The sequence below is a fragment of the Rhagoletis pomonella genome, unplaced genomic scaffold (genome assembly GCF_013731165.1).
Source record: "Rhagoletis pomonella isolate Grant_MI unplaced genomic scaffold, Rhpom_1.0 Rhpom_scaffold_00003, whole genome shotgun sequence".
Lineage (NCBI taxonomy): Eukaryota > Metazoa > Arthropoda > Insecta > Diptera > Tephritidae > Rhagoletis > Rhagoletis pomonella.
Window position 1 is genome coordinate 27,410,456 of NW_023458557.1, and position 26,463 is coordinate 27,436,918.

The window sequence follows — 26,463 nt, forward strand, 5'->3', positions numbered from 1 at the left end:
TTTTGACATAAAATATATTTAAGGAATTTGTCTACAGATTTATTAAAAACTTCCGACTGTCTAAAGAGGCGTTTGTGAGCCGAATCTATTTAAAATATTTTAAAACTATCAACAGCATACGATCTTGTTCTCAGAGATTTATTTATTTTATTTATTTATTTATTTATTTATTTTTTACAGTCTTAGACTTATATTGCAACAAAGATTTAACAGTCTTATAATTAGATTTAGATTTAAAATGTAAATATTAAATATTAAATACAAAATACAAAATCGTGCCAACTGAAGCCATCCTCAGAGTCAATGTTGGGAAATTATTCGACAATGTTTTTTTTCCAAACCTTCCAAGTTAACGCTGGTAATGCGCGTTAGCGCTATGAATATAATTTTTACAGCCAATTTCACGAAAGCAATTTAAGTGAAAAATGATTTTACTTTTTTGAATTTTATATGGAAACTGCTACTGAAACCGGCTGCTATCAATTTTCTTAGCGTTAACTTCGAAGTTACATACGTACATAGTACTTTGTTTAAAAAACCAGAGATGTATTTTAATTTCGCACGCCTCTATTATCTTCGCAGCGTCATCCAATTCGGGTTTTAAATTTAGTGGCGGCATCTTCCTAGTCGCCAGGAAATACCGAGGGATCATACAGTGACTTCTCGTGGCGTTTTCTGCCTCTTGCTTCATCCTAAACATCGCTCCTTTCGTTTTTCCAACCACCTCAAGTATCCGCACACTTCCTCCTTTTCAAACCATTGTTTTGTACAAATTTGTCGATAGCTTTAAATCATGTTGATTCGCTCTTTGACAGTGTGATTGTGAAGTTCCAAAGAATAAGTAGAATACACACGTGCGCGAAACTGCTGCGCTTGTTACGAGAACTGCCCAGCCAACAAAAAATCGGAACATTAATCCGAAAACGGTAAGAAAAGTGGATGAAACGCGGATTAGGTCTACAAAAGTACCGAAAGTGGTTGTGAAAAGTGTACGTTTTCCGCTATTTGACAAAACGTACTGGGGAACTATGCTTAATAGCGAAATATCCCTTTGCTGCAAGCTGACGAGCCGCTGAAGGTAATTTTAATAAAAATCAAATTTTTTTTTGATTTCCTGGCCGCCATGTTGAAGTTTGATTAAACCGCTAGCGTTGTGTATGGAAAATCTAAAGAATTTGCCGCATCACTAGTATAATCTAGCCACTACCGGCACCCCAGGGTGCCGCGTCACCCACTTTGGGGAGGCCTGCCCTAACTAACTAATCCACATTATTAAAATAATTCCGGCGCCCTCAGTTTTTTTTGCAACTGTATTTAAGTAAAATTTAATGAAATACGCTATAAAACTGTATTTAGTGAAGAAAAATAAATGTTCCCTTAATTTTATATAGGATTTTCGGGAATTTTAGCATCAGGTACATCTCTTTTCAGCGTCCAACAGTAGTCAGCAGACCTATTTGGGCTCCATTTTCCCTAGTACCTAGTAGTTCCTATAGGCTTGAAAAACAGCTTCTCGTAAAAACAAAATCGCCGTTCGGAGTCGTCGTACAACTGGTGGACCCCCCCCTTTATGTGACAACATCAAGGCGCACGTCACAAATCGGAGGAGAAGCTCGGCCAAACACATGTGTAAGCGCCAGTCTATTATTATTATTATTATTCCTATAGGCTGTTAGAAAATTACTGACCAACTCTTCATAGATTTCGGCTTTGTGGTTTCCAAGAAAATTATTAACATTTCGAAAACATGTCTATGCGGATTTTTCGATCACTTAAGTTTTTCTTCAAACTGTTCATCAGCCAATAGATCTCTAATTTGTGGCCCAGCAAATATGCCCTCTTTGATTTGGGCATCGCTGATTTTTGGGAATTTGTTTTAAGTAACGAAAACAAGTTTTTCATTAGTCCGAGTTTGATGTGCAGTGGAGGTAGCAATACATCAGGAGCATGTAGAACATTTCGTTGGCCTGGTGTAAGAGCATTTCGCTTCACGGAAGGTGGCGCCGATGGCAATACCGCTAATCGGCACTCAGTGAATTTGACAGAATCAGCTGTTTTGCTGACGTCACAGTCGAGATGACAGCAGAAGTGATGTGCTGAGTCAATACTTCTAAGTATCCAATGCTCTCGATACTCCGTACCGAAACATTTAGGTTTCGAATAAAAGCGCACATAGGCCATAAATATGGAAAAAACGGTTCAGGGGAGACTCGCCTATCAAAACCCGAATGTAGGAGCCAATAGAGTTTTTAATACTGATTCAAATGAAAGATGTATATATGTCGGTTCGAGGCCATAAAATACAGAGAAACTCTTACTTGTTTGAAGCATTTTTGTTCCAGCTGAATCGGACGATATCTTTTTGTAGGTAGATTCTGTAACCAGTTAGCGACAGATTCTATAACTAGTTAGCGACAATTTTCGAATCGGTATCGGTTTTGTTGACGTATGATATGAAACATTTTTACGTCAACAAGCGCGATATATCGATCCGAAACTTGTCGCTAACTGGTTACAGAATCTTAACCCCCCCCCCCCCCCCTGAAAGGCTTCTTCATCCGTCAAAGTATTTTTTTTTAACCTTGGATCGACTAGGGTTAAAACTGATAAAATAATATTTCTCTGTTGCGATAAGTTCAAGTGTTTTAGCCGATATCATATAAATTAGTAATGAAAGTTTTTTTCTAAACTTGAAATGCATATAATGGCGAAGGTTTAATGTAAAGAATCAGTATCGGGTACCGATAAGAAAGTTTTGGGTACCGAAACCTTTTTTAAGTATTGGGTACCGACAATTCAGCACATCACTAGACAGCAGTTTTATTTGCCGCCCTCAGTTGTCAACTCTACGGCGACGTAACGCCAAAATTACTCTCACGAATTCTGCTGCAATCGGCGCAATCTTGTATTCCATCGTTCTTGATTTCGCTTAGGCCACACCTTTTTAAAATAGTGCTCTTTCTTATCTCAACTATCCAACTCACAAATAAAACAACAAAATTTAGTATATCAAAACTGTTACTTATATGCATATATAGCTTCCCGGAAGGGAAGGGCATTTGTTCCCATTGTGTAACAGTACAGCTTTTAAACTAACCTTCGACGAATCTATGAACAACCGCCAGTCAGATGTTTCATATTCGATCTTCAGCTGCAAAATGCTATATTGCCATCTTGAGAAACAAACTTAAAAATTCCGTATGTCGCTTTCTGTATGCGGATATTTTGGTATTTTTTTCCAATAAATTCTAATCATGAAACCGGGAAGCCATAAGTTCTGCCAGTCTTTTACTGAGATCCAAATCACGTATCAAGTCTTGAAATCGTTTTAAATTAAAAAATTAGGTTGCTTGTTTGAATGAATGGATTGAAAATTGGGATCATTTGAATCTTAATCCTCCGATATGCCCAGACGAATGTGAGCCCATCTGTCCAGAAGCAGGTCACAGGTTGCCAACGGAACTCTTTAACCCTCCCTTTCCGAGATGATGTCCCCAGCGTGCCTTGCGTACCCGATTCATCAGCCCTGCAATTTCCAGTGATGTCACTGTGTCCCGGAACCCAAATCGACTTAATTTGGAAGTACTCCGAGGCACTTGAGAGAGATATCAGGCATTTCCCGACCAATTTCGATCATACCATAAGCGATCCCAGCACTTTGATTGCTGCTTGGCTATCAGAGCGGATATTTACCCTCTTAGTTGGCAAGAGGTGGGTGCGTAGCCAATCGGCTGCCTCTTTTATAGCGGCCACCTCTGGTAGAAAGACGCTGCAGAAGTCCGACAGTCTGAACATAAGATCTATCGAGAGTTCCCGAGAGTAGACCCTCCTCCCACTCTACCGTCCAGCTTCAATCCGTCCGTGAATATGTTTATTGGACCACTGTTCCAGAGACTGCCATTCTCCCATTCGCTCCTTGGAGGAATGTGCGTGGAGACATATCCGTTTGATCCATATCAATGACACCCATTCCTTGGTCTCTTTGCCCCGAGTTTACTCCCTCTTGAGACCTCTGTCTCTTAGGAGCTGAATGAGGTGCGCTCGCATCTCAGATAACTGAGAAACATCCTGACCACCGTTGCTTTCCAAAATCTTGGTTGCCATGCGTCTGTCTGAGTACGCCTTACCAAGGGCTGTTGTTTCGGCGACCTAACCCCGCTTAGATCGGCGATACCCCTCAATCATTGTTCGTCCATGGAGCAACTCCTTGCAGCCGGATTGCTCCGCATCCTTCTTCTCCGGGCGGGCGTAGAGCCCAACCCCGGACCAGAAACGTATTTCTGCTGTGTTTGCCAGAATCGACTCCATCCAAACTCCACTTCGGTTAGGTGCAATTCATGCAACGGATGGAGTCACCTAAGAACCTGCTCTGGCCTTAGGTCTCATCGGGAGTGGACCACAAGCTATGTGGCTCCCTGCTGCTCAAGCCAAACGGCACAATCAGCCTCCACGGCTACCCGCTCGCGCAACGCACCCAACACCCGAAGAGCCTGCACGGCTCCGAGAAGCTCCTCTGGGCAGCAGCAAACCTCCCATATTGATAGCTGCGGTTCAAGAAACGAAGTTGCACAGCAACTCAACTCTATTCGGTTGCGCCGCCTACAATGTGCTCCGTAAAGATCGCGACCGAGATAATGGTGGCGGAATAACGTTCATCCAACACCACACAGTGCAGTATCGGCTTATCGAAGAAGACATCGACCCGAGGGACAACACCCTAGAATGTCAGGGCATAGCTGTCCGGTCAGGCGATGTCGAGCTGGAAATATTCAGCGTCTATATACCCCCTGTCACCTGCTGCCCGGCAGGATATCACCCTGATATAGGTTCACTACTCAGAGGTGAAAACCGAATGGTAGTAGGTGACTTCAACGCGCACCACGATCTCTGGCACTCAAGCCTGGCCAATGATCGTAGGGGAAACCTTTTGGCTGAGCAGATAGACGATTCGACTTTCTGCACCATGAACGACGACGCCCCCACCAGGATTATGGGTAGCTGCAGCAGCTCGCCAGACCTCACAATTGCTAGCGCTGGTTTGATCAATAGCATTTCATGGCGACCTATGCACTAGCATCAGACCATCTACCCATAATCATCTCGATCATTAAGCCCACCGACTTTGCTCCCGCTGACCACCGAACCTACACCAACTTCAACAAAGCTGATTGAAACGGCTTCACAGAAGTCACCGAAAGCAGCTTCGCCGCACTTCCCACACCCACAAACATACATACTGGCGAACGCCAGTTCCGCAGGGTAGTCACTGCCGCAGCGGCTCGCTTCATCCCGTCTGGACGTATCGCGGAAGTCCGCCAAAATTTCCCGGCAGAAGCAGCTGTACTAGCAAATGAGCGTGACCACCTACGCCAGGTCGACCCCGGGGACCCTCGTCTGAGGGACCATAATTTGGAGATTCGGCAACTGGTAAATCAGCATAAGCGGAAAAAGTGGGAGGAGCACTTGAAGGCCTGTAACTTTACATCTGGTGTGAGTAAGCTCTGGTCAACCGTGGGGTCCCTGTCTAACCCAACGAAGCGCGACGACAGAGTGGAAATCTCTTTCGAAGGTCGCGCTTCGTCGGACCCGAAGAAATCCGCAGCCCACTTTAGTAGGCAATTCAGGAGGCTGCACAAGCTGCCAAACAACAGTGCACCACTTGTTTTCACCAGCTGTGAAGTGGAGGGGGGCCATCGGGAATCTGTATGCTGATGCTAAAACATTTAGGGCTTAAGGGAGTAGCTTACCTAACGGAGGTCCTCAACCTGTCCATGGCCACTCTCATCATTCCTGATGTGTGGAAATCAGGGAGAGTGGTCCCACTGCTGAAACCGGGAAAGCCCGCCAACAAAGGAGACTCTTATCGCCCGATAACGCTCCTTCCCCCGGTCGCGAAGACACCTGAGTCCCTACTACTCCCATACTTCACCTGCCACCTGACCCCAGCGAAGCACCAGCACGCATTCCGCAAAGTGCACAGCACAACAACAGCACTTATCGCCATAAACACCCAAATAACTCGTGGCCTAAATCGAAACCGCCCCTGTGAGAGAACGGTCCTAGTAGCGCTGGACTTGTCAAAGGCATTTGACACCGTCTGCCATTCCACGCTACTAGAATACATCGAGGCCTCCTCCTCAACCACCTGAGGGAGTTTCCCTGATCTCATACGCTGACATTTTGGCGTCCGGGAATGGAATTGATGGCCTCTGCTCAAAAGTGAACGACTATCTCTCGCTTCTTCACTGCAAGGAGCCTAACACTCTCCCCAACGAAATCAACGGCGACCCTCTTCACCACCTGGACGAAGGAGGTCAGGCTAGAGTTAGGTATACACGTCGATGGCACACCAATACCGACTGTAAACAACCCGAAAATTTTAGGGGTCACCTTCGATAGCCTGCTCTCCTACTCCACGCACACAACCGCAGTTGTCAATAAAGTACAGAGCCGCAACAAGGAAACAAGAACAAGAAACGTTGCTGGCAACTTACAAGGCATTTGGCCGGCCGGTTCTAAACTATGCTGCGCCAGTTTGGACGCCGGGGACTAGTTGGACGCAGTGGACGAAGCTACAGACTTGTCAGAACGCCGCACTCCGGACAGCGACTGGGTGCCTTCTGATGACGCCTGAGAACCACCTACACAGCGAGGCCCAAGTGCTCCCCGTAAGGGAACACAACAAAATGCTGTGTAAGCAATTTCTGGTGGGGTGTCACAGAAGTGAACACCCAAGCAGACCTTGGCTTCAGGAGGAGCCTCGGCCCAGGCACGTCAGGGGGCACCTATTCGTATACAAGGACGCAGTCCAACAATACGTTGACCAACCACTGGACCCGACGACATACAGACAAGCCATCAACGACATTCATAGAGTCAGTTACCACCTACCTCGACTCTCGACCTATGAATGCCGTAGTAGGAGCCCAATCACCACCTGTAGAAGAGACGGAGCTTCAACTGCCAAGAGAGACCCGCGTTACCCTGGCTAAATTACGGTCTGGATACTGTAGCCGCCTCAACAGCTACCTGTCCAGACTCGACCCCAATATCCCCAATGAGTGCCCGGCATGTGAAGGATCCCCCCACGACACCAACCACCTCTTTACATGCCAGCTCAATCCGACTCAGCTACCACCCCTCTCCCTCTGGTCCGAACCCATTGAAACAGCTCGTTTCCTCGGCCTCCCGTTAGTTGAGCTTGACGAAAATGATTGCACGTAGACCCGAAAAAAGCGGGGCTTAGTAGTGCTGCTACAACAACGACAACAAAAACAACAACAACAATAACAGCAAAAACAACAGCAACTACACCACAACTCCACCTCAGTCAAGTGCAATGCTTGCGAGGGGTGGAGTCACCTCAGAGTCTGCTCAGGACTACGGACACATCGGCAGTGGACCACATCGTTTGTGGCCCCCTGCTGCTCAAACAGAGCAGCCTCCACGGCTAACCCCACTCCACCTGAGCAGCTCCACACAAACACCACAGCACCACAACATAACAACACAATAGACCACACCGCAACCACGACAGGCCACATAACAGACACAACCGCACCACCACCCACACGCCGCCGCCAACAACTCCTGGTTCCTCCTACAATCTGCACGGTATGTCAGACCAGGATATTCCGTAATGTGACATCAGTCAAGTGCGACACCTGCCTTGGCTGGTGCCACTTTAGGGCATGTTCAGGTCTGCGCACCACGCGAGACTTGACCAGGAGCTTCGATGGCCCGTGTTGCGCTGCACGGTCGCAAACCCCAACTGCGACGCCGCCCACTACCACCACAGGGCGGCAACCTCCACAGCAGCGCACACAGCCAATGGCGGCAAGGCCACACAAGTCCCTCACACCCCGCATAACTACACGTCTCCCTAACCACATAAAGCTCCCTCAATTCAGAGCAAGATCGAGCACATAACCGTCTTCATGGGAAGGCATGGTATATTGATAGCTGCGGTCCAAGAGACACCGTGCAGTATCGTCTTATTGAAGCAGACATAGACCGCAGGGACACCACCATAGAATGTCAGGGCATTGCTATCCGGCCAGGCGATGTTGAGCTCGAAATATTTAATGTGTACATACCCCCTGTCACTTGCTGCCCGGCAAGGTGAAAACCGTATGGTAGTAGGTGACTTTAATGCGCACCACGATCTTTGGCACTCAAGCCTGTCAAACGATCGTAGGAGAACAGACTGGGCTGAGCAGATAGACGATTCGACATTCTGCACAATGAACGTCGACGCACTCACCAGGATTATGGGCAGCTGCTGCAGCTCGTCAGACCTAACAATAGTCAGCGCTGGTCTAATAAACAGCGTATCGTGGCGACCTATGCTGACCCTAGCATCACAGCATCTGCCCATAGTCATCTCGATTGATAAACCTACCGACTTTGCTTCCGCGGATCACCGCACCTATGTCATCTTTTCCAAAGCTGACTGGAAAGACTTCGAGGATGTTACTGAAAGCGCCTTCACTGCCCTAATCGCACCAACCGTCGTTCACGTATGTGAGCGTAAATTCCGTAGGGTTGTCACTGCCGCTTTGGTCAACCGTGAAGTCATTGACCAACGACGAAGCATGACGACAGAGTTGAAATAGACTTTGGTGACCTCACTTCGTCGGACCCGGAGCGAAAGCCACCAAAGCCATTCTACCCGAAGGAATTTGTATGTTGATGCTGAAAAATTTGGGTCCCGCGGGTGTGGATTATTTAACCAAGATCCTCAACCTGTCAATGGCCACTCTCATCATTCCAGACATCTGGAAAATTGGGAGAGTCGTCCTACAACTTAAACCGGGGAAACCGTCCAACAAGGCAGAAACCTGTCGCCTGATAACTCTCCTTTTCCCGGTAGCGAAGCCACTTGAGGCCCTTCTACTCCCGCACTATACAAACCACCTGACCCCAGCGACGCATCAGCATGGGTTCCGTAAAGTTCACAGCACAACAGCACTGAACGCCATAAATACCAAGATAACTCATGGCCTCAACCGGAACCGCCCCTGTTAGAGAAGCATTCTAGTAGAGCTGGACCTGTCTAAGGCGTTCGACACTGTCAGCTATTTATTTATTTATTTATTTATTTATTTATTTATTTATTTATTTATTACAGTCATTTGACCTATATACATTCACGTATATACATTTGAATTATGTATTGCAATATATAATAAAGGTAAAGTTAAAATTAATGCTTAATGCTATTCAACGCTACTAGAAGACATAGAGACCTCCTCTCTCCCACAGGGACTCAAACGGACGAACTATGGGTGAATTCCAATACGTCAAAATACAAAGCATCAGTCTATTTAATATCTAAACAGCACTAGAAGAAAAAATCTAACTTGCGCAACTTAGTAGAAAACTAGCACCTACCCGTGGTTGAGCACATTTGGCATTACAATCTATTGAGGTTTAGAAATACTTGATGCTTTGTATTTTGACGTTTTGGAATGCAAGAAGGTCTTCAAGTCGCTAGCCGGCAGCACCTGGGGCAAAGACAAAGCCACGTTTCAGGCAAATTACAAGGTAATTCGCCGGCCGGTAGTGGATGAAGCTGCAGACTTGCCAAAACCCGGCCCTCAGGACAGCGACAGGATGCCTTTTGCTCATAAGATCTCCGTTGAGTATAACACAATGCTCGGCAGCAGTGTCTAGTTGGGAGCCACAGACGTGGTCCCGCAAAAAGACAACTGCTTACGGAAGAGCCCTTGCCCAGGCACGTCAGGAGGCATCTCTAGGAACTGACGGACGAAGTCCAGAGGTTTATCAAACAACCTCTGGACCCAACAGCTTATCGACAGGCCTTGAGCGGCAGAGAGGCAGTGTGGAGTTATGTAGACTCTTGACCTGTGACCGCCGTTCTGGGCACACAACCACCAGACGTAGACGAGACAGAACTTCGTCTGCCTCATCAGACTCGGACCACAATAGCCCAACTTCGATCTGGTTACTGCAGCAGGTTGAACTCATACCTGAGCAGAATAAACGAAGATGTTCTAAACGAATGCTAACAGCATCTCTTCGCAGGCCCACTGAACCCCACCCTACTGACGCCCCTGTCCCTATGGACAGACCCCATCGAGGCTGCACGCCTCCTCGGGCTACCGCCAATAGAGCTTGACGACAACGATTGAGAAATTAACCGATGTGGGCGCGATTGTTGCAGCCGCTACAACAACAATAACAATAATATTCTAATTACCTGTACAACGATACCAATTTATGGGAATTTTAAGATTTGGAAATTAGCACCTTGTCCCCTACTGCAATCACAATATTCGTTTGCACAAAAAATTTTATGTACCCTTGAAATCGGGAAAAAGGGGCGGGTCACCTCCACTTTTCCATGTTTCCCCCGGTGAGGAGTCGCTATTCTGCACTTGTGGAACTCTCCTTTCTGTGTTGCCGAAGAAAAGGAGCTGAAAACCTTTTGCAGAGATATTTCGTGGATATTTTTTGTGTGTGACAGTTCAGCTCGGAAATTTCCAAAAAAAAAACATTTTTAAAACCGAGATTGGTAAAAATTAGGGCACAGATATAGTATTTTTTTTATAAAGTGTATACCCTTGTCTACAAGTGTGTGTAATTTTTTTTTGATTCGGGCCACGCGTTTGGGGACACAGATATAGTATTTTTTTTAATAAAGTGTATACTCTTGTCTACAAGTGTGTGTCAATTTTTTTTGATTCGGGTCACACGTTTGGGGACATCAACCCAAAATCGTTGTCCAAATAACTAAACCGTACTTTGATGTTCTTTTCCCTCATATTATTGTAATTAAATTAAAGATTTTAATATTAAACTTACCTGATTTATCTTCAACTCTTTATATTTCTCCAGTTTGGTGTCATAACTAGTCCGAAGTATATCTTGTTCCTGGGAAAGGCTAAGGTTATTTTTCATCATTTCTGAAAGCTCTGATTTAAGTTCTGTTGTTCGTGAAATACGATCCAAGTAGTAACCAATAAATTCAACACTAAAGGCAGGAGCTATGTGCCACTTTTTGCGAATATCCGTCAGAGATGCAATCTGTGCTTCTTGTCGTTCAAGCAATTCCACATCAATGGCCATTATGTTTGCCTTTGACAATAATCGCTTACATGCCGAAGCAGAAGTTGTTAAAAGACGCGACATTTTTTGAGTTGGTACCCAAGGAGCGGGTTTCAACTTCTTGTTGTTCGAATACTTTGTCTGATATTTTAAGAGTTTGCGTTTAATACGTAACTGAGCTGGACAGGGATCGTCATGCTTAAATAAAATTTTTCCTTTCTGTTTTTCTTGCATATTTAACCGTAGATTATAGTAATTTCTTTTTCGACGCTTTATCATTTCTTTCTCCGAATGCACTTTACAGTGAGCAAAAAAAGGATCGGCTGCATCTGCTTCTTCATGATGTGCCTCCGTTAGAAATCCAGCCACCTGGGCACAAGTTACATGGAAATATGTCTTACACATGCCAGCATCACATCCAATACAAACACCTGTTCGTGCAAATCGCGGAGTTTCACAAAGACTACAAACTTTAGTTCCCCACTTGCTGTAGGGCATTTCGAATAAAGTAACAGAAGATAGTTGGTCTACTTCCCCAAAAGCAACTCCTGGTATATATAAAGCGCAAATTAAATGCACCCACTTTCCTACATCCGTTTCTTTGTATATTCCACCTTTATTTGGACATAGCTCACAAATTGGTTCGGAAACGCCGGCACGGCAAGCTTCACAAAACCACGGTTCAGTCGAACATGTAGAGTTTGTGCTTGAAATACTCAAATTGTCATTCACACCGTAGCATCCTTCATGTACAGATACCCCACAGCCATCACATTCTATTATTTCGTTTGAGTCATCACTCCGATCCCCCAGGCATACGCAACAAATAGGTTTTACTGCTTTTTTGGCCTCTATATATCGATGTATGTCTACTTTCTGCAAAGCTCTTATTTCTCTAAAACCATTGACTTGGGGCTTGGAAACATCAATTTTATGTTGCTCCGGTGACAAATCATCCGATATACTTTCGTTGTCAGTGCTGTTAGAAGACGAGTTTTCTTCATTACTATCCGGATCCTCCTCTTCGCTATCATGATCTTCTATTCTGAAATCGCTATCTGATGAACTTTCTCCAAGATCCAAATCTAAAAGCGCCTGAGTGGTCATTTTTGGTTGTCTTACACGCTGCAAAGACATTTTTTTTATATAAACATTAATCAAAAATTTTATTAAAAATGTTAAACAGTGGCAAAAAAATTACGAGTAGGCTTAGCAAACTATCGACAATAGGAATTCAAACCACAGTATAGACAGTAACCAACCTTTTTGGCACAATATAACCAGTAAACAACCTTCGGTGAATTTGGCGACTGCCTTCCTCGGGGATGAATATGCTAGGGATGAAATTATTGGTATACACGGCTTCCAAGCACACAGGGTTGCTTTTAAGAAACAAAAAATAATTAAATCCAAATAGTTTCAAAAAGTATAGTGTAAAACGAAATTTATTGAACAATTCCACATAAAATGGTATACATAAATGACGCATTTTCTAAACGATTTAAATTAAACGTATTTGCGAATTGATAGAAAAGTACTACGGATTGTTTATTTTTTGTTAACTATGAGGTGAATGAAAATTTTCAACCCGGTTTGATTTTATTACTAAGGCGTCTAATAAATTCATGGCTTTTTCTAGAAGAATAAATGTCAGTAAAGACAAGTCGTTTTTGTATAATTTCTGATTTTAATTGCTCAACTTCTTTTGAACCAGAGCAACTGTCAAAAATTTCCAATAGTAAAAAGTTACGAATTGGCACAGCAGAAATGTAAAATTTTCTCGCCATAATAAAAAGTTTTTTCAACATGGAACTTTTCTACTAATTGACATGAAATTACTACCTCAACGCTCGGAGCGCTGCCACTGAGGGCCTTTGCCAACTGATTAAAAAGAGAAAATTTGGTAAGACCAAACAAAAATTTTGAGATTTTTCGTTGTGAATACGAATGCCATAGTTTTTACCTAGCTCGTGGGGCTACGCAAAATTTTGACAACTTGTAAATATGTATACACATAAAGTTGTTGGCGGTAATAAGGAGTCAAAATTAAAATGGAGAAAAGAACAAAAAGCGTAGGTTAGTTGTCAGTTATAAAATAAATCCAATTTATTTGCGAATATTTGTTTATTCTTTTTATTGAAAGGCAACCACTCGGGAAAGCTTGTGTTAATTATATTGATAACGGAACCTGGCAGCTCGCACGTTGTCTAAATTCTCAAGTAACATAAAGTCCACAAAAAAATAAGTACGCCATGTATAAATTTTAACAATACACAAAAATAGAGTTTTCGCACGAGCGTTTGTATGGTTTTTCAACACCATTTATAATTTTCTTTTAATAAAATCACGATTTGACAAATACTTAAATTTATTTAACTAATAATAATACAGCACACAACCCTGAAATCTAAGAAAAAGTCTGAGGAAGGCCATTAAATAGCAGCACACAACCCTGTGCCTTCCTCAGAAGTGAATATAACTACAACAACAACGACTACTACAACAACAACCCAAAAAGCACAGTATAGACAGTAAGGTCGGTGTTATGCAGACAAACTTTTGTTTGCCAAATTAAATGGCGGCTGCTTAGTTTGCTCGGAGGTGGTTATGTCGAGTTTGGCACAGGGTTGCACGTTCATTATGGTTTTCATGGCTATTGCCAACACGAAATGAGAATTTCAGATGTACATAACGCGCAAAATTTAAAATTTTTGTATATGGCAACACCGAATTTGCTGCAGTTTGACCAAACAAAATTAGTTTGCTGTTACTACGTTTATACGCATGCATAAGTCGCTTTAATTCATTTCGCCGCGATTCAAAACATATGTATAAACTGAATTTCAATTCGCATTGAAAGAGCGAAGTGTTTTGGCTCACACTCCATTTCAAATCGGTAGTTTAATTCTCCAGACAGTTAGGTCGGTGTTATGCAGAAATTTTGTTTGGCAAACTGCGTGCAATTGTTGTTGCAGCAAACTCGGAGAGAGCGAGTTTGTCGACTCTCACAGCAAACTAATTTTGTTTGGTCAAACTGCAGCAAATTCGGTGTTGTCACATACAAAAATTTTAAATTTTGCGCGTTATGTACATCTGAAATTCTCATTTCGTGTTGGCAATAGCCATGAAAACCATAATGAACGTGCAACCCTGTGCCAAACTCGACATAACCACCTCCGAGCAAACTAAGCAGCCGCCATTTAATTTGGCAAACAAAAGTTTGTCTGCATAGCACCGACCTTAGATAGAGCGTATAAACACTGCTCGCACTCAAAGCGAATTGGAGATCGGCTGTTCCGCTCAAATTCCAAATAATCGCATCAGTATTTAAAAGCTGATTAATAATAATTATTATAATCGTTCTTTTTCTTTGCCACGATTTTATAATGCCGAATAAAACTAGATTTTTATCACTTCCCATTATGTTAACTTATAAAATGTCAAATGAAAACTGCTGATTTTGTTTGCTTTTGAAGACGGTTACTTTGATGCCGATATAAAGCCGTAAGTGTAGACACTAGAGCGAAATGTGTACGGTGTCAATGCGCTTTCAATTAAGTCGATTATTCTGTGCGTATAAACGTAGTATGTGAGAGTCACCAAACTCGCTCTCTCCGAGTTTGCTGCAACAACAATTGCACGCAGTTTGCCAAACAAAATTTCTGCATAACACCGACCTAACAAACCTTCGTCGCCAAATTCACCGAAGGTTGTTTATTGGTTATATTGTGATTCAAACGATGCATCGATATTTTTGAAACATCGATAATATCGTTTCAAAATTCGATGTGTGCAATCGATGTTTACAATTTCCTAAAATCGCTAAATTTTCGATATATCGATGCCAGTTTCAGAGATGTTTTAACATCGACCTATGTCCTAACATTTTTTTTACTGGACATGAATTTTATTACTTATTCATTTGAGGAACATTCAGAAATTCTGAGTTTACTCTTATCTTTCCATATTAACAATTCTTACTTACTCATTAAAAAAGAACGAGGATGCCGTTGAAATTTGAACGAAATTGGGCCTTGGAATTTTAGGCTCAGTGGACTTACGACGGCATGCATATCTATTCTATTTATAGGAAGGTTAAAGGAATGGTAAATAAATACAGGGAAATACATCCACATGTAAGTATTTTTCTAATTGAATTACAGAGATTTTGAATTGAAATGTATTAAATTTCCCTTTAAATGTGACTACATGCTAACAAAGTATAAAACATCAGAAAGTATCGATATATCGATGTTTTGCTGGCAATGTATTTTAGCTTCGATGTTCGTTTTTCCGATGCATCGAAACATCGTTGTATCGATGTTACTCCCCAAAATTTTCATTTCTAATCGACAACCATCAAGGTATTGGCCCAATGCACGCTTGCTTTGCTTGCTTTGCTTACTTTAGTTTGCTTTGCTTTACTTTGAAGGAACTGAAGTAAAGCTGCCACTAGGCCAACTTTCATACATTTTAGTAGATTTTAAAAATTGTTTGACAGTTCTCAAAGCCAAGCAAGCAAAGCAAGCGTGCATTGGGCCAATACCTTCAGTAACGCCTGCTGCACGCTCTATTCCAAAAACTGAAAACGAAAGAGCGAGGAAACTCATAAGGCCCGTTTGAGTTAGTTAATCAATAAATATATACAACTTTGACGTTGCGTTGGCGTTGGCGTCGCTTCGATAGCTGATTATGAATATATGCATTTATAACCAAAGTTGGATATCGCCATTGCAAAAGTAAAACAGAAAGAGTGCCAACTCTCAACTTTTGGCGTGCGTCGTTCGTCAGCTGTTCCAAATAACGAAAATTATGTTAAATAATTTTCTTTTAATCAAATGTGAGCAAGAAATATAGTTTTTAGTGCAGCTATTGATATACAGTTTTGATTTATCTGCCGCTAGTATGTCAATTTAGTGACAAAACAATTCGGTGCTATGCGTTCATTGTTATAAGCTCGGGCGTTACTTGCGGTGCTGGCAAAGCGACGGCAGTGCCTACGGAATACCAAAGTCGTATGTAGACGAGATTATAATTTTCGAGTAATTTTTTGTTCAAGTTGAAAATTTCACCAAACAAAATGTACGATAACAAACCATCTAAAACAAATACAAGTGTGCAGAACACACACATCTCAACTAAACTAAAAGCGAAGGTACACAACATGCGTCCGCCGGCAAATGCGTCACGCCGTCAATGTCAAATAAAATTGAACACGTGCGTTTGTATGACAGCTGCTACAGATGTGCTTATCAGCTGGTTTTTGTTTTCAAAATTATGAGCGGCACTACGCAAGGAGTGTGATAGCAAATTTTTCAACGTCGTAAACGCACCAACGGATCAACGCGACGCCGCAACAAATAAAATTATGTACCTTCAGCTTTAGCTCTTTGAACGTTTATCTGCTTTATATTTATTTTAAATTTCATTGTTTACCGATGAGGAACACGTTTTATAAATTTGTTTATTTTCCATTAGAGAACCGAAATAGTATGTCCAGTGACGAGCAAAACTGTAACATGGTGTAACATATTTTATTTCAGCCACTGCTAACTTTCCAAGCTCTAACGTCATTAAGGGCCGGTTGTTCAATGTCTGATTAGCACAAATCGGAGCACAACTACTGCTTTATCGATCACATGTTACATGCATGATGTCGAAATCGTCGATAGTGTAGTGGTAGTGATAACCCGACATTGAACAACCGGCCCTAATACTTTTGTTGTATATTCCTATTGGTACTGTTAGCGCAGTTACTTGCTTGTTCATTCAAATGTATTAGTCTATTTGTACCTTAATGTTGTTAGAGTAGTTACTTGCTTGTTCAAGCGAACCCATGAACGAAAGACACAAGATCACGTAAGAACAAGAGAGTGAATAAAGTCGATTTTTTTAGCGGGTTCTACGCCATCTTGTTTCACTGGAAAACGAGCGAAAAGTAAACAAAGCAAAGAAAACAACGAAAACCAAAATTATTGTCGGCCACTTTAAACACACAATTTAGGTAAAATTATGCAATAAAATGCTTGAAAATGTGTTTTCATGTTCAATTAACTCTTCTTTACTTAAATAAACGTGTAAAATAGTGGTGCTTGTGATGTAAACAAACGCTCAGCTGACGAACCCGCTTTCGCAAACTTTTTCCTCAAAACCAGTTACAAATACAATGTCGCGTTCTTACGTGATCTTGTATTTTTGGTTCATGAAGCGAACCAATCCTCTGTTTGTGCCAGTGATGATAAATGAGTTTTTTAATTTTGTACAAAATGGCCAAAAAAGGTATACTAAATAAGCCGAGAAAGTACCAACATTTAAAATACCATACATACATAGTTACATTTACATATCGTCGTTTAAAGTGCAAAACCGCGTATCAACAAAATGCAAAACCGCGTATCAAGAAAATGCAAAACCGCGTATGTGAGTTTGTATAAATTATTTTCTGGAGAGTAAAAACACTCATATTTCAAAATGATCCTCTTTTTTATAAAGAAATCGCATTTCTGGCAAGTATATTTCAGGACGAATGGATAAGGTTTGAGCCAAGAGCTTGTGTGAGCGAAGCCAATGTCAGTTACGCGGTTTTGCAGAATGACGATACGCGGTTTTGTACTTTAAACGACGATATGTTTTTAGATTTGCTGTATAAAAATCATGATATAACACATGGCGTGTCGAAGGTGAAAAACATAAGTGCAAATCAATTGTTTGAAAGGGCCACCAAAACGCCAAGGTAATCAACAAAAGCATAAAAGTTATATTGTTATCTAAGTGCTAGTAATACAAAAATTAAAAAAAAAATCGTTGCATTTAACGAAATGGAAGTTTTACAAAGATATTTCCTTTTATAGAAATAAACAAGTTAATAGCAGTGCTTTCGTACCTAAAATCTTGCAAAGTGGGGGAAATCGAGAGCGCAAAATGACACTGAAATCTGCCACTTTTTGCTGGAAAAATTTTACCTGCGAAAACTTACAAGTAAAAAAGTCTGTTGACCACAAACATGTGTTCGTGAATAAACAAAAGAAAGGAAGAAAAGTTCAGTTTAGTTAATTTACTATTAATCTTTAATTTTCTAATTTCCGTGCGTCAACTATGGCTGCTGTATAAAATTTTTCAATTGTACCATATTTTTCACAGAAATATACCAAAATAGATAATATTGCTGAAAGGTTCTGGCCGAATTTGTCAGTTGATCGTTAAAACGAAAATGGGATAGTTTTAAAGGCACATTTGTAGCTATATCTATTTGACTTTTGTGACAAGGAAGGGTGCTTGGAAGAGATTATTTTATTTTTGAACGCGTCATAATGTGGTATCAAAAAAACTTATTCTTTCCGAGATAATTAATTTATATGTTAAAAACATTTTTCTTATACAAAAGTATTAAATAGTAAAAAAATTTCATAGTAGGGACAATGCACCAAGCGTATAATAAATTACCAAAGGAACCACCTATTGCAACTGTGAAAGTTATCAGCTGTTTCGAAGATTGCAAGTTTTTGCAAATTTTGCAAACTGCTCAGAATTTTTGCTGCTGGATGATTTTGTGTGGAAAATACAAAAATACTCCTACCAAGTTTACCTATCAGAAACTCAGAATGGCGTGAGTTGCACGTTTTTACTGGTTTTGCGTTCAATAACTTTTTCTCATATTTTAGTCTTCCCCCTAATTTTAGTCGCTATGTTTATTTTATTCTCTGGCTGCTAGTACTTACTGGAAAATTTTATGAATAGTCCCATTATGACAGGAACTTTTTTTTTTGATTTAAGTAAGAGTTTCGTTTTTAATAAACACCACATATTTACTTAAATATGGTAGAAAAATATGACTATATTTTTATACACAAAAATTCAAAACTCCAAGTAAATAGAGTGTGGTATTTCGACATAATTGTGCTGCAGTACCGTGTCTTGACAAAAATGTATCAAAAATGTCAATGTAGTACCATTGTACTTTTGGCTTCCAAAAAGTCCAAAAAAGTACAATTGTACCATCAATTTCATCACTGGTTTGTGCCTTAATGTAATGTAATAATTGTTATCGATTTCTAATTTTGTAAAAACGACCACAACACTAATGAAAAACTCATTCGTGATCTGGAGTTTTAAGCGGACGAAGCACACAAAAGTGTAAGAGTTGTTTTTTATTGAGAAAATTATCAATTGTAACCCAACGAATATGTATTTTTAGGAAATAAAGCATCACGCCTTGTAAAGCGTTTTTTCTCAGCAAAAGGCTAGCTCTTATTTTTTCGTTCCTCGCCAGATCACGTTTCAACAGCCTTTATTTCACTTTTCGCCAAAGAAGAAACAGCAAGTGAGGTGCGTGAATAGCAGTACGCAGGTGGAGTATAATTGCCCAGCGGACTTGGTAAAAAGTGTGCACCAGAAGTATTGAGTGTGCATCTCCGGGAGTATTGAGCGTGCATCGGCTACATTGGGTTGTGCACCAGCATTTTTAAGTCGTACAGGCGAAACTAAATTGTGCACCAGCGTTGGGGGTCGGTTCGCGGTAGTATAAGTATGGATCAGCCGGCTTAATTTCGCATTCGGAATATTAAAGCGCGCACCAGGGCTCAGTAAGTGTAAAAGATTTTTAGACATGTATCAAGGAGAGAGGTGGCGTTTAGTTCGTCGAAGAAGACTTTGCTTTAATTGTTTGAAAGGCAATCACCGTAGCAGCGTTTGTCAAGAACAACATGAATGTGAACGAGAATAGAACGTGTACGCGAGGTATCGCATAGGCAAAAAGCGTCACGGCAAGCATCGAATCACGTAGCTCAGCAGCAGCAACAAGCCGCGCAGCTACAACCCGCTCCGCCGGAGGGAATACAACAAGTTTTTACGAATACTATCCCGTCTAACAAAGCATCGAAGTTTTTATTTAAAATTATACCGGTTATGTTGTACGCAAATTCGAAAGAAATCAAAACTTATGCGTTTTTCGACGAATGGTCTGCTATATCACTAATCAACCGTGACTTAGTAACTCGTCTTGGGCTTAAGGGGTACAGCGATAGTCTAACGTTGCAATGGTTCGGCAGCACAACTGTCGCTGAACCTTCTGGTAGGGTAGATGTAGAGATTTCCGGTATTGAGCAAGGTAGCAAGAAGTTTAATATGCGAGGCGTGCGTACGGTTTCAAATCTCCAATTGCCAATGCATTCAATAAGCCTATCGGACCTTCATTATAAGAATCGACATCTGCCATTCCGCGAGTATTCTGGTGCTGTGCCCGAACTCCTGATAGGATTAGACGACGCGTATCTCGGAGTACCACGACGAACGGCTCACGACGGTAGCAGAGTTTATGCGGTGGTGCTGACAAAACTTGGATGGGTAATTTACGGATCAGGAAGTCGTCCAGCTACCCATGCGCATTATTATATCATACGAAGAAACTGTTAGAGGAGAATACTAAGCGCTATGGACATCGATTCGAAACATGCTTATTGTGGAAACACGATAACATAGAGTAGGCGACGAGCCGAGAGATGGCAGAGAGAAGGTTTTACACACTGGAAAGAAGACTTAAACGCAACGATAATTTGAGTAAGGCATACACTACGATCATGGCGGAGTACGTAGCGAAGGGATACGCCCGAAAGCTTAGTAAAGAGGAAGCTGCAGTCAAAGACAAGCGTACGTGGTACCTGCCTCACTTCGGGGTGTATAACCCAAACAAGCCTGGGAAAATCAGGTTGGTGCTCAATGCTGCAGCAGAGTCGGAAGGGGTTTCCTTAAATTCAGCGATATTGAGTGGGCCAGATTTATCGCAGCCGTTAAGGACGGTACTAATGAAGTTTCGACAGAAGCCAATTGGAGTTTGTGCAGACATTGTGGAGATGTTTCTCCAAGTGAAGATCCGGAAGGAAGATCTGTCATCGCAGCGTTTCCTTTGGAGATTCGATTCCGGGGCGCCGTTGGAAGAGTACGTAATGAATGTGATGACCTTCGGAGCCACATGCTCACCGTGCGCAGCGCAGTTTGTAATGAACAGAAACGCCGAGGATTTTCATACTACGCGAGCGATACATCTTGAAATAGCAAAAGACTTGACTACTAATACTTGCCTGATGATTTTAAGGAACTCTATGAGTAGGCGAGGTGTTCCTGTACAAATACGGTCGGACAATTGTACGAATTTTGTCGGCGCTGACCGAGAGCTGAAGTGACAACTGAAGCAGTTCGAGGACGGTAAGATAGCTGATGCACTTGCAAATAAGAATATAGAGTGGATCTTTAATTGTCCCTCGAATCCCCACGCCGGAGGTTGCTCGGAGCGCTTAGTGCGAAGTGTTAAAAGAGCAATGGGGCATGCATTATATAACGAAAATCACCATGGCCTATACCACCTAATGTGCGAAGCGGAAAACATCGTTAATTCGCGGCCTTTGACTGACGTACCGTTGGACGCCACGACTGACGAACCACTAACCCCAAATCATTTCCTTATAGGTACAGCCAATTCCGATCAAACGCCACACCCGCAGTAAGAGAAGTTCCGGGCGTCGAATTAACAGTGGCGAAAGGTTCAGCAGATGCAGTATCATTTCTGGAGAAAGTGGGTCGACGTATACTTACCCGACCTCGTCCAGAGAATCAAATGGTAACAACCAGTGAAGCCATTAGCCGTAGGTGACGTCGTCCTTGTATGCGATGGCTGTCTGCATCGCTCGAAATGGCCTATGGGACGATTGACAAAAGTATTTCCTGGTAAAGATGGTCAGGATAGATCAGCAGAAGTCCACACGAAGATGGGTACGTTCAAGCGGCCGGCTTGCATCTTAGCTAAGCTGGAATTGGGTAAATCTGGTTAGATTTACGGGGGAGGGGCTGTTAGCGCAGTTACTTGCTTGTTCATTCAAATGTATTAGTCTACTTGTACCTTAATGTTGTTAGAGTAGATACTTGCTTGTTCCAGCGAACCAATCCTCTGTTTGTACCTTAATGTAATGTAATAATTGTTATCGATTTCTAAATTGGTAAAAACGACCACATCACTAATGAAAAACTCATTCGTGATCTGGAGTTTTAAGCGGAGGAAGCACGCAAAAGTGTAAAGGCTCTGTTATGCATACTTGGCATTGCATGCACTGCTATACCATTTTTACGTAGAAATCAAAAACCAACAGACTTTTACGTATGTAATGCTGTGCGTTGGGTAACCGCTTACACTCGAAGCTCATTTAACAGATTCCTTATATGACAACTCTCAAGCAATGCCAAGTATGCATAACAGAGCCTTAAGGGCCGGTTACTCAATGTCTGGTTAACACTAATCTGCGGTTAAACATCGTTATCGACGTTACCGACTCCCTGTTATATGCATGGAGTCGAAGACGTCGGTAGCGATGTTTAACCGCAGATTAGTGTTAACCAGACACTGAGTAACCGGCCCTAAGAGTTTTTTATTGAAAAAATTATCAATTGTAACCCAACGTATATGTATTTTTAGGAAATAAAGCATCACGCCTTGTAAAGCGTTTTTTCTCAGCAAAATGCTAGCTCTTATTTTTTCGTTCCTCGCCAGATCACGTTTCAACAGATACACCTGTACGTCCTCTCTCATAACGATTTGAAGTAAATACAACATTAATAATAAAAAAAGCAGATAAAAACGTAAATAAAGGCTAATGTTACAGTTCTGCACTCATATGTTTTTAATAACTTTTTGACATCTTTCGCGAAAAAAGGAATTATTAACACAATGTTCAGTATACGTCAGCTTTTTTTTAGTTCCTGGATACAATTTGGCATATCTAATGTGTATCTCTGTAAAAATTCTGGAGGTATAGCCTTGCTTTGCTTTCACAGCTCATGTACTCAACTGGAAGGACTTGGATACTTAGTAAGCTGCGCTTTTATTTGATTTCGCAAATTCTCGATGAGATTCATGTCCCCGGATTGTGGAGGTCATTCCAAATTAGCAAATTGTTGCTTCTGTATGCACTCTTTGCGAACATGTGCAGTGCGTTTTGGGTGAGTTTTCAGCAGAAACTTAAAAAAAATTTCTACCTAAATCATTAATTGGGACCGAGCTCACCTGCAAGTGTACATGTGGATTCATACACGTGAGCATTTCTTTCAGATCGAGAAAAATCCGAAGACGCATTTCTGGAGACTTCCCGCAACGGTTCTTTCATACAAGCCGTCAAATTCAGACACACGCGGCATACGTATACATTCACTTGGGCAGACAAGCGATTGCAAATTTGAGCGTTTAGCAGTGTTGTCGCAAGGCATGTGCGTGTGCAAAGTTTGCGGGAGAGAGACAGAGAACTGGGTATAGTGCGATGGGTGTGATCTCTGGTATCACTTTGAGCGCGTTGGTGTAGACTAGAGCATACAGAAGCGGAATTGGAACTGCTCCCTTTGTACCGAAGGTGGCGATAGTGCCAACGTTCTTTGTACTCCTGAAGATTTAATGTCATAAACACCTACAGCCACGACCACCACACCTCACGAAGTGCCACGTGGTCCAGTCCCACCGGCCGAAGCAGATGAGATCGGCGATGACCATCGAAGCGATCCTATGAGGTTCAAACTGGATGAACGTGCTCCAACGCAAGTTGCGTTTAACTCGTCACCAACCAGCGACGAAACAAACCGTCAACATCGACTCGAGTTGGCAATGTTAGAGGAGAAAAGAGCCGCGGAGGAGCGCTACATCGAACAAAAGTTCCGACTACTTGCCAATATGAACTCGGCAGGTATGTAAGCTTACAGATCGGAACAAATAGCTCATCGACATACTGAAAACGTTCTTTGGTAGACCGGAGTACATCTTAGAGAGAACGATTGAAAGGGTAAGGAAGTTGCCACCGCCTAAAGACAAACTGGAATCTCTCATAGAATTCTCGTTGGCCGTACGCAATATCTGCGCCACAATGGAGACACGTAAGCTGGAGGCGCATTACCAGGAGCTGGTAGACAAATTGCCCAATCAGAGCATGAATCACGTATGACGACAATCGTTTGGACGATATCGTATTGAAATTGTCTTGCATCATGAAAACATAAATTGATAGTTTAAGCAATATCGTCAACTCGTTTCCAATTTGGCAACGACTATCGTTTCAAAGTTACGTGATTCATGCCCAGCATAAATTGGACTGGGCGATGCATCTGCGGCGAGGCACTGCACCAACCATTAAAGAATTCAGCGACTGGCTCTATCGAATGGCGGAGGCGGCCTCTACGGTTGATCACCCGCGTTCTACAAAACCAGCTCAGTCAACACGCATAGCCAAGGTGAGTGCACTCCGTCGAGAATCCCTCCTCCAAAGAAACATGACATTCCACAAAGAGACAACCGTTCCCAAGGACCATCTTGTGAATCGTTGGACATGCAACCCAAGCGTTCGACAACGAAATGCATCACGTGCGGTGCAGTTGAACATTGCGCTGCACAGTGTGGAAAATTCCATAGCTTGTCCGAACAGCAGAGGTGGGAAACAGTAAAAAAAAGGTGGAGCGTGTTATCGATGCCTTAAACCCCATCGCAAAGGGTGCTTCTTGAAAAATAGTTGCGGCATAAATGGCTGCCCTCGAAAGCATCATCCATTACTCCACAGCGAAGGTACCGAAACCCCCGCCGACGCGGAAACGGACCAAGCCCACGTGAGCACGCACCGAAGTAACAACTCCAGTAGCCAATATTTCCGCATCATGCCCGTGAACCTTCATACAGCCAGCAAAACCATTAAGATTTACGCGTTTCTTGACGAAGGGTCTTTCGTGTCTCTCATTGACGAAGCGGCGTTCGAAAAACTCGATATCAAAGGAGTACCCACACCTATATGTTTGCAGTGGACCAGTGAAACTACACGCAACGAAAGTGCATCCGTAAGGGCATTAATACAGATCTCGGCTCCAAATACCGGCAAATTGTACTGGCTCAACAACGTACATACTATAAAAAATATCGCTCTACCTAAGCAAGCGATTAACGCAAGTGAACGTCGTAGTAAATATCCGTATTTAAAAGACATACCACTGCAGTCATATTACGAAGTTCAGCCAACTCTACTTATTGGGGCCGACAACTGGAAGATTGCTGTTCCACGCAGAACTCGTAAAGGCAGAAGGGACGAACCCATCGTTTCTAAATGTTTACTTGGGTGGAGCATACAAGGTACATCGACCGCATCGAGTTACGTGACTATGCACCACTGCGACTGTAGATGGCAAGAGCTGCATGATATAGTAAAAGATAGCTTTAGCCTTTATCCCGTAAAAATTCACAACGTACAGTCAGCCGACGACCAGCAAGCGATCGAAATTCTCGACCGGACATGCATCAAGGCGAATGGCGGATTTGCAGTCGGCCTTTTATGGCGCAACAGTAATGACACGCTACCAGAAAGTTACACCAACGCGCTCAATCGCCTTCACTGTCTGAAAGCTAAAATCAAGCGAGAGCCAGATTCGTACGACAAATTTTCTGTGCAAATTCGTAACCTATTGCAAAAGGGTTATGCGGTCGAGCTATCGGAGACGGAGATTACCAACCAGAACAAGCACCCTTGGTACTTGCCAATTTTCATAACGCTGAATCCCAATAAGCCAAAAAAATAAGGCGAAATCTCACGGAGTCTGTTTAAACGACTTTTTGCTTACTGGACCAGATCTCTGGAATCCACTTATCGAGATTCGGCTTGCGTTCCGGGTTAGCCAGGTGGCGACCTGCCGGGACATCGCGGAAATGTTCCACAAAATCAACATCCGCGCGGAGAACAGGCATGCACAACGATTCCTATGGTACGGAAAAGCCAGCAACCGCGTAAGCGTGTACATAATGCGCCCAATGACCTTTGGCAGTCAACATACATACTACATACGTGACAAGAACGAAGAATCATACCGCCAGCAGTATCCCCAAGCATACGAGGCCATCCGAAAGGCTCACTATGTCGACAACTACATCGACAGCCAAGGACAGCGAGCAGGAGGTTCCCGAGGTGGCAACTCTGGTTCGCAAGGTTCATCAAGCTGGTGGATTCGAAATCCGAAATTGGACGTCGAACTCCACTGAAGTCCTTATGCAGTTACTCGATGCCGACTTCGCAGCGCCAGTCCAATTTGGTAGCAACAATAGGTGTTAGGTATGTATTGGGTGCCACAAATTGACGTTTTCAAATATGTTCCCAGGTTCGCCCGGCTGCGACGTGACGTACTGATGGATGGCCTAGTCCCCACCAAAAGAGAGGTCCTACAGGTCCTCATGTCAATCTTCGACCCCCTGGGGCTACTGCCGTGTCACACAATTGGCTTAAAAATACTCCTCCAACATGTGTGGCGAGCCAACATAGGATGGGTGAAGTGCTGCCTAATTCACTACACCAACGCTGGCGTCAGTGGAAGCAACTTCTGCCAGATGTAGAGGCA

General features: G+C 42.6%; 2 protein-coding genes and 1 long non-coding RNA gene across 4 annotated transcripts in view; 2 read left to right on the forward strand and 1 right to left on the reverse strand.

Moving 5' to 3' along the window:
• The window catches only part of LOC118735106 (PHD finger protein 14), a gene marked incomplete at its 5' end in the record, with an annotated part of 30,384 nt that extends 18,016 nt beyond the window's left edge, over window positions 1-12,368 (reverse strand). The window contains 2 exons of the mRNA XM_036464724.1: window positions 10,828-12,195; window positions 12,333-12,368. Coding sequence (XP_036320617.1) covers window positions 10,828-12,195; window positions 12,333-12,368 — 1,404 coding nt within the window. The remainder of the gene's footprint in view (window positions 1-10,827; window positions 12,196-12,332) is intronic.
• Window positions 12,369-19,111: 6,743 nt separating this feature from the next.
• Window positions 19,112-22,910, forward strand: LOC118735107. Its single transcript, XR_004992509.1, has 3 exons — window positions 19,112-19,203; window positions 19,265-22,302; window positions 22,532-22,910. It is a non-coding gene; the product is annotated as an uncharacterized LOC118735107 (long non-coding RNA).
• A 70-nt stretch (window positions 22,911-22,980) lies between these two features.
• On the forward strand, window positions 22,981-25,782 carry LOC118735108. 2 transcript variants are annotated; one of them, XM_036464726.1, is made up of 2 exons: window positions 22,981-23,786; window positions 23,849-25,782. In XM_036464726.1, exon 2 carries the CDS (start codon window positions 24,745-24,747, stop codon window positions 25,651-25,653), a length of 909 nt encoding a protein of 302 aa, XP_036320619.1. In that variant the 5' UTR covers window positions 22,981-23,786; window positions 23,849-24,744; the 3' UTR covers window positions 25,654-25,782. The 2 variants fall into 2 exon arrangements, with proteins under 2 accessions (XP_036320619.1, XP_036320618.1); XM_036464725.1 differs by having other exon boundaries at window positions 23,015-23,055; window positions 23,165-25,782.
• Window positions 25,783-26,463: the final 681 nt, after the last annotated feature.

Excerpts from the sequence above, each read along its gene's own strand:
- LOC118735108 (XM_036464726.1), top strand. The coding sequence starts at position 24,745 with ATGCCCGTGAACCTTCATACAGCCAGCAAAACCATTAAGATTTACGCG.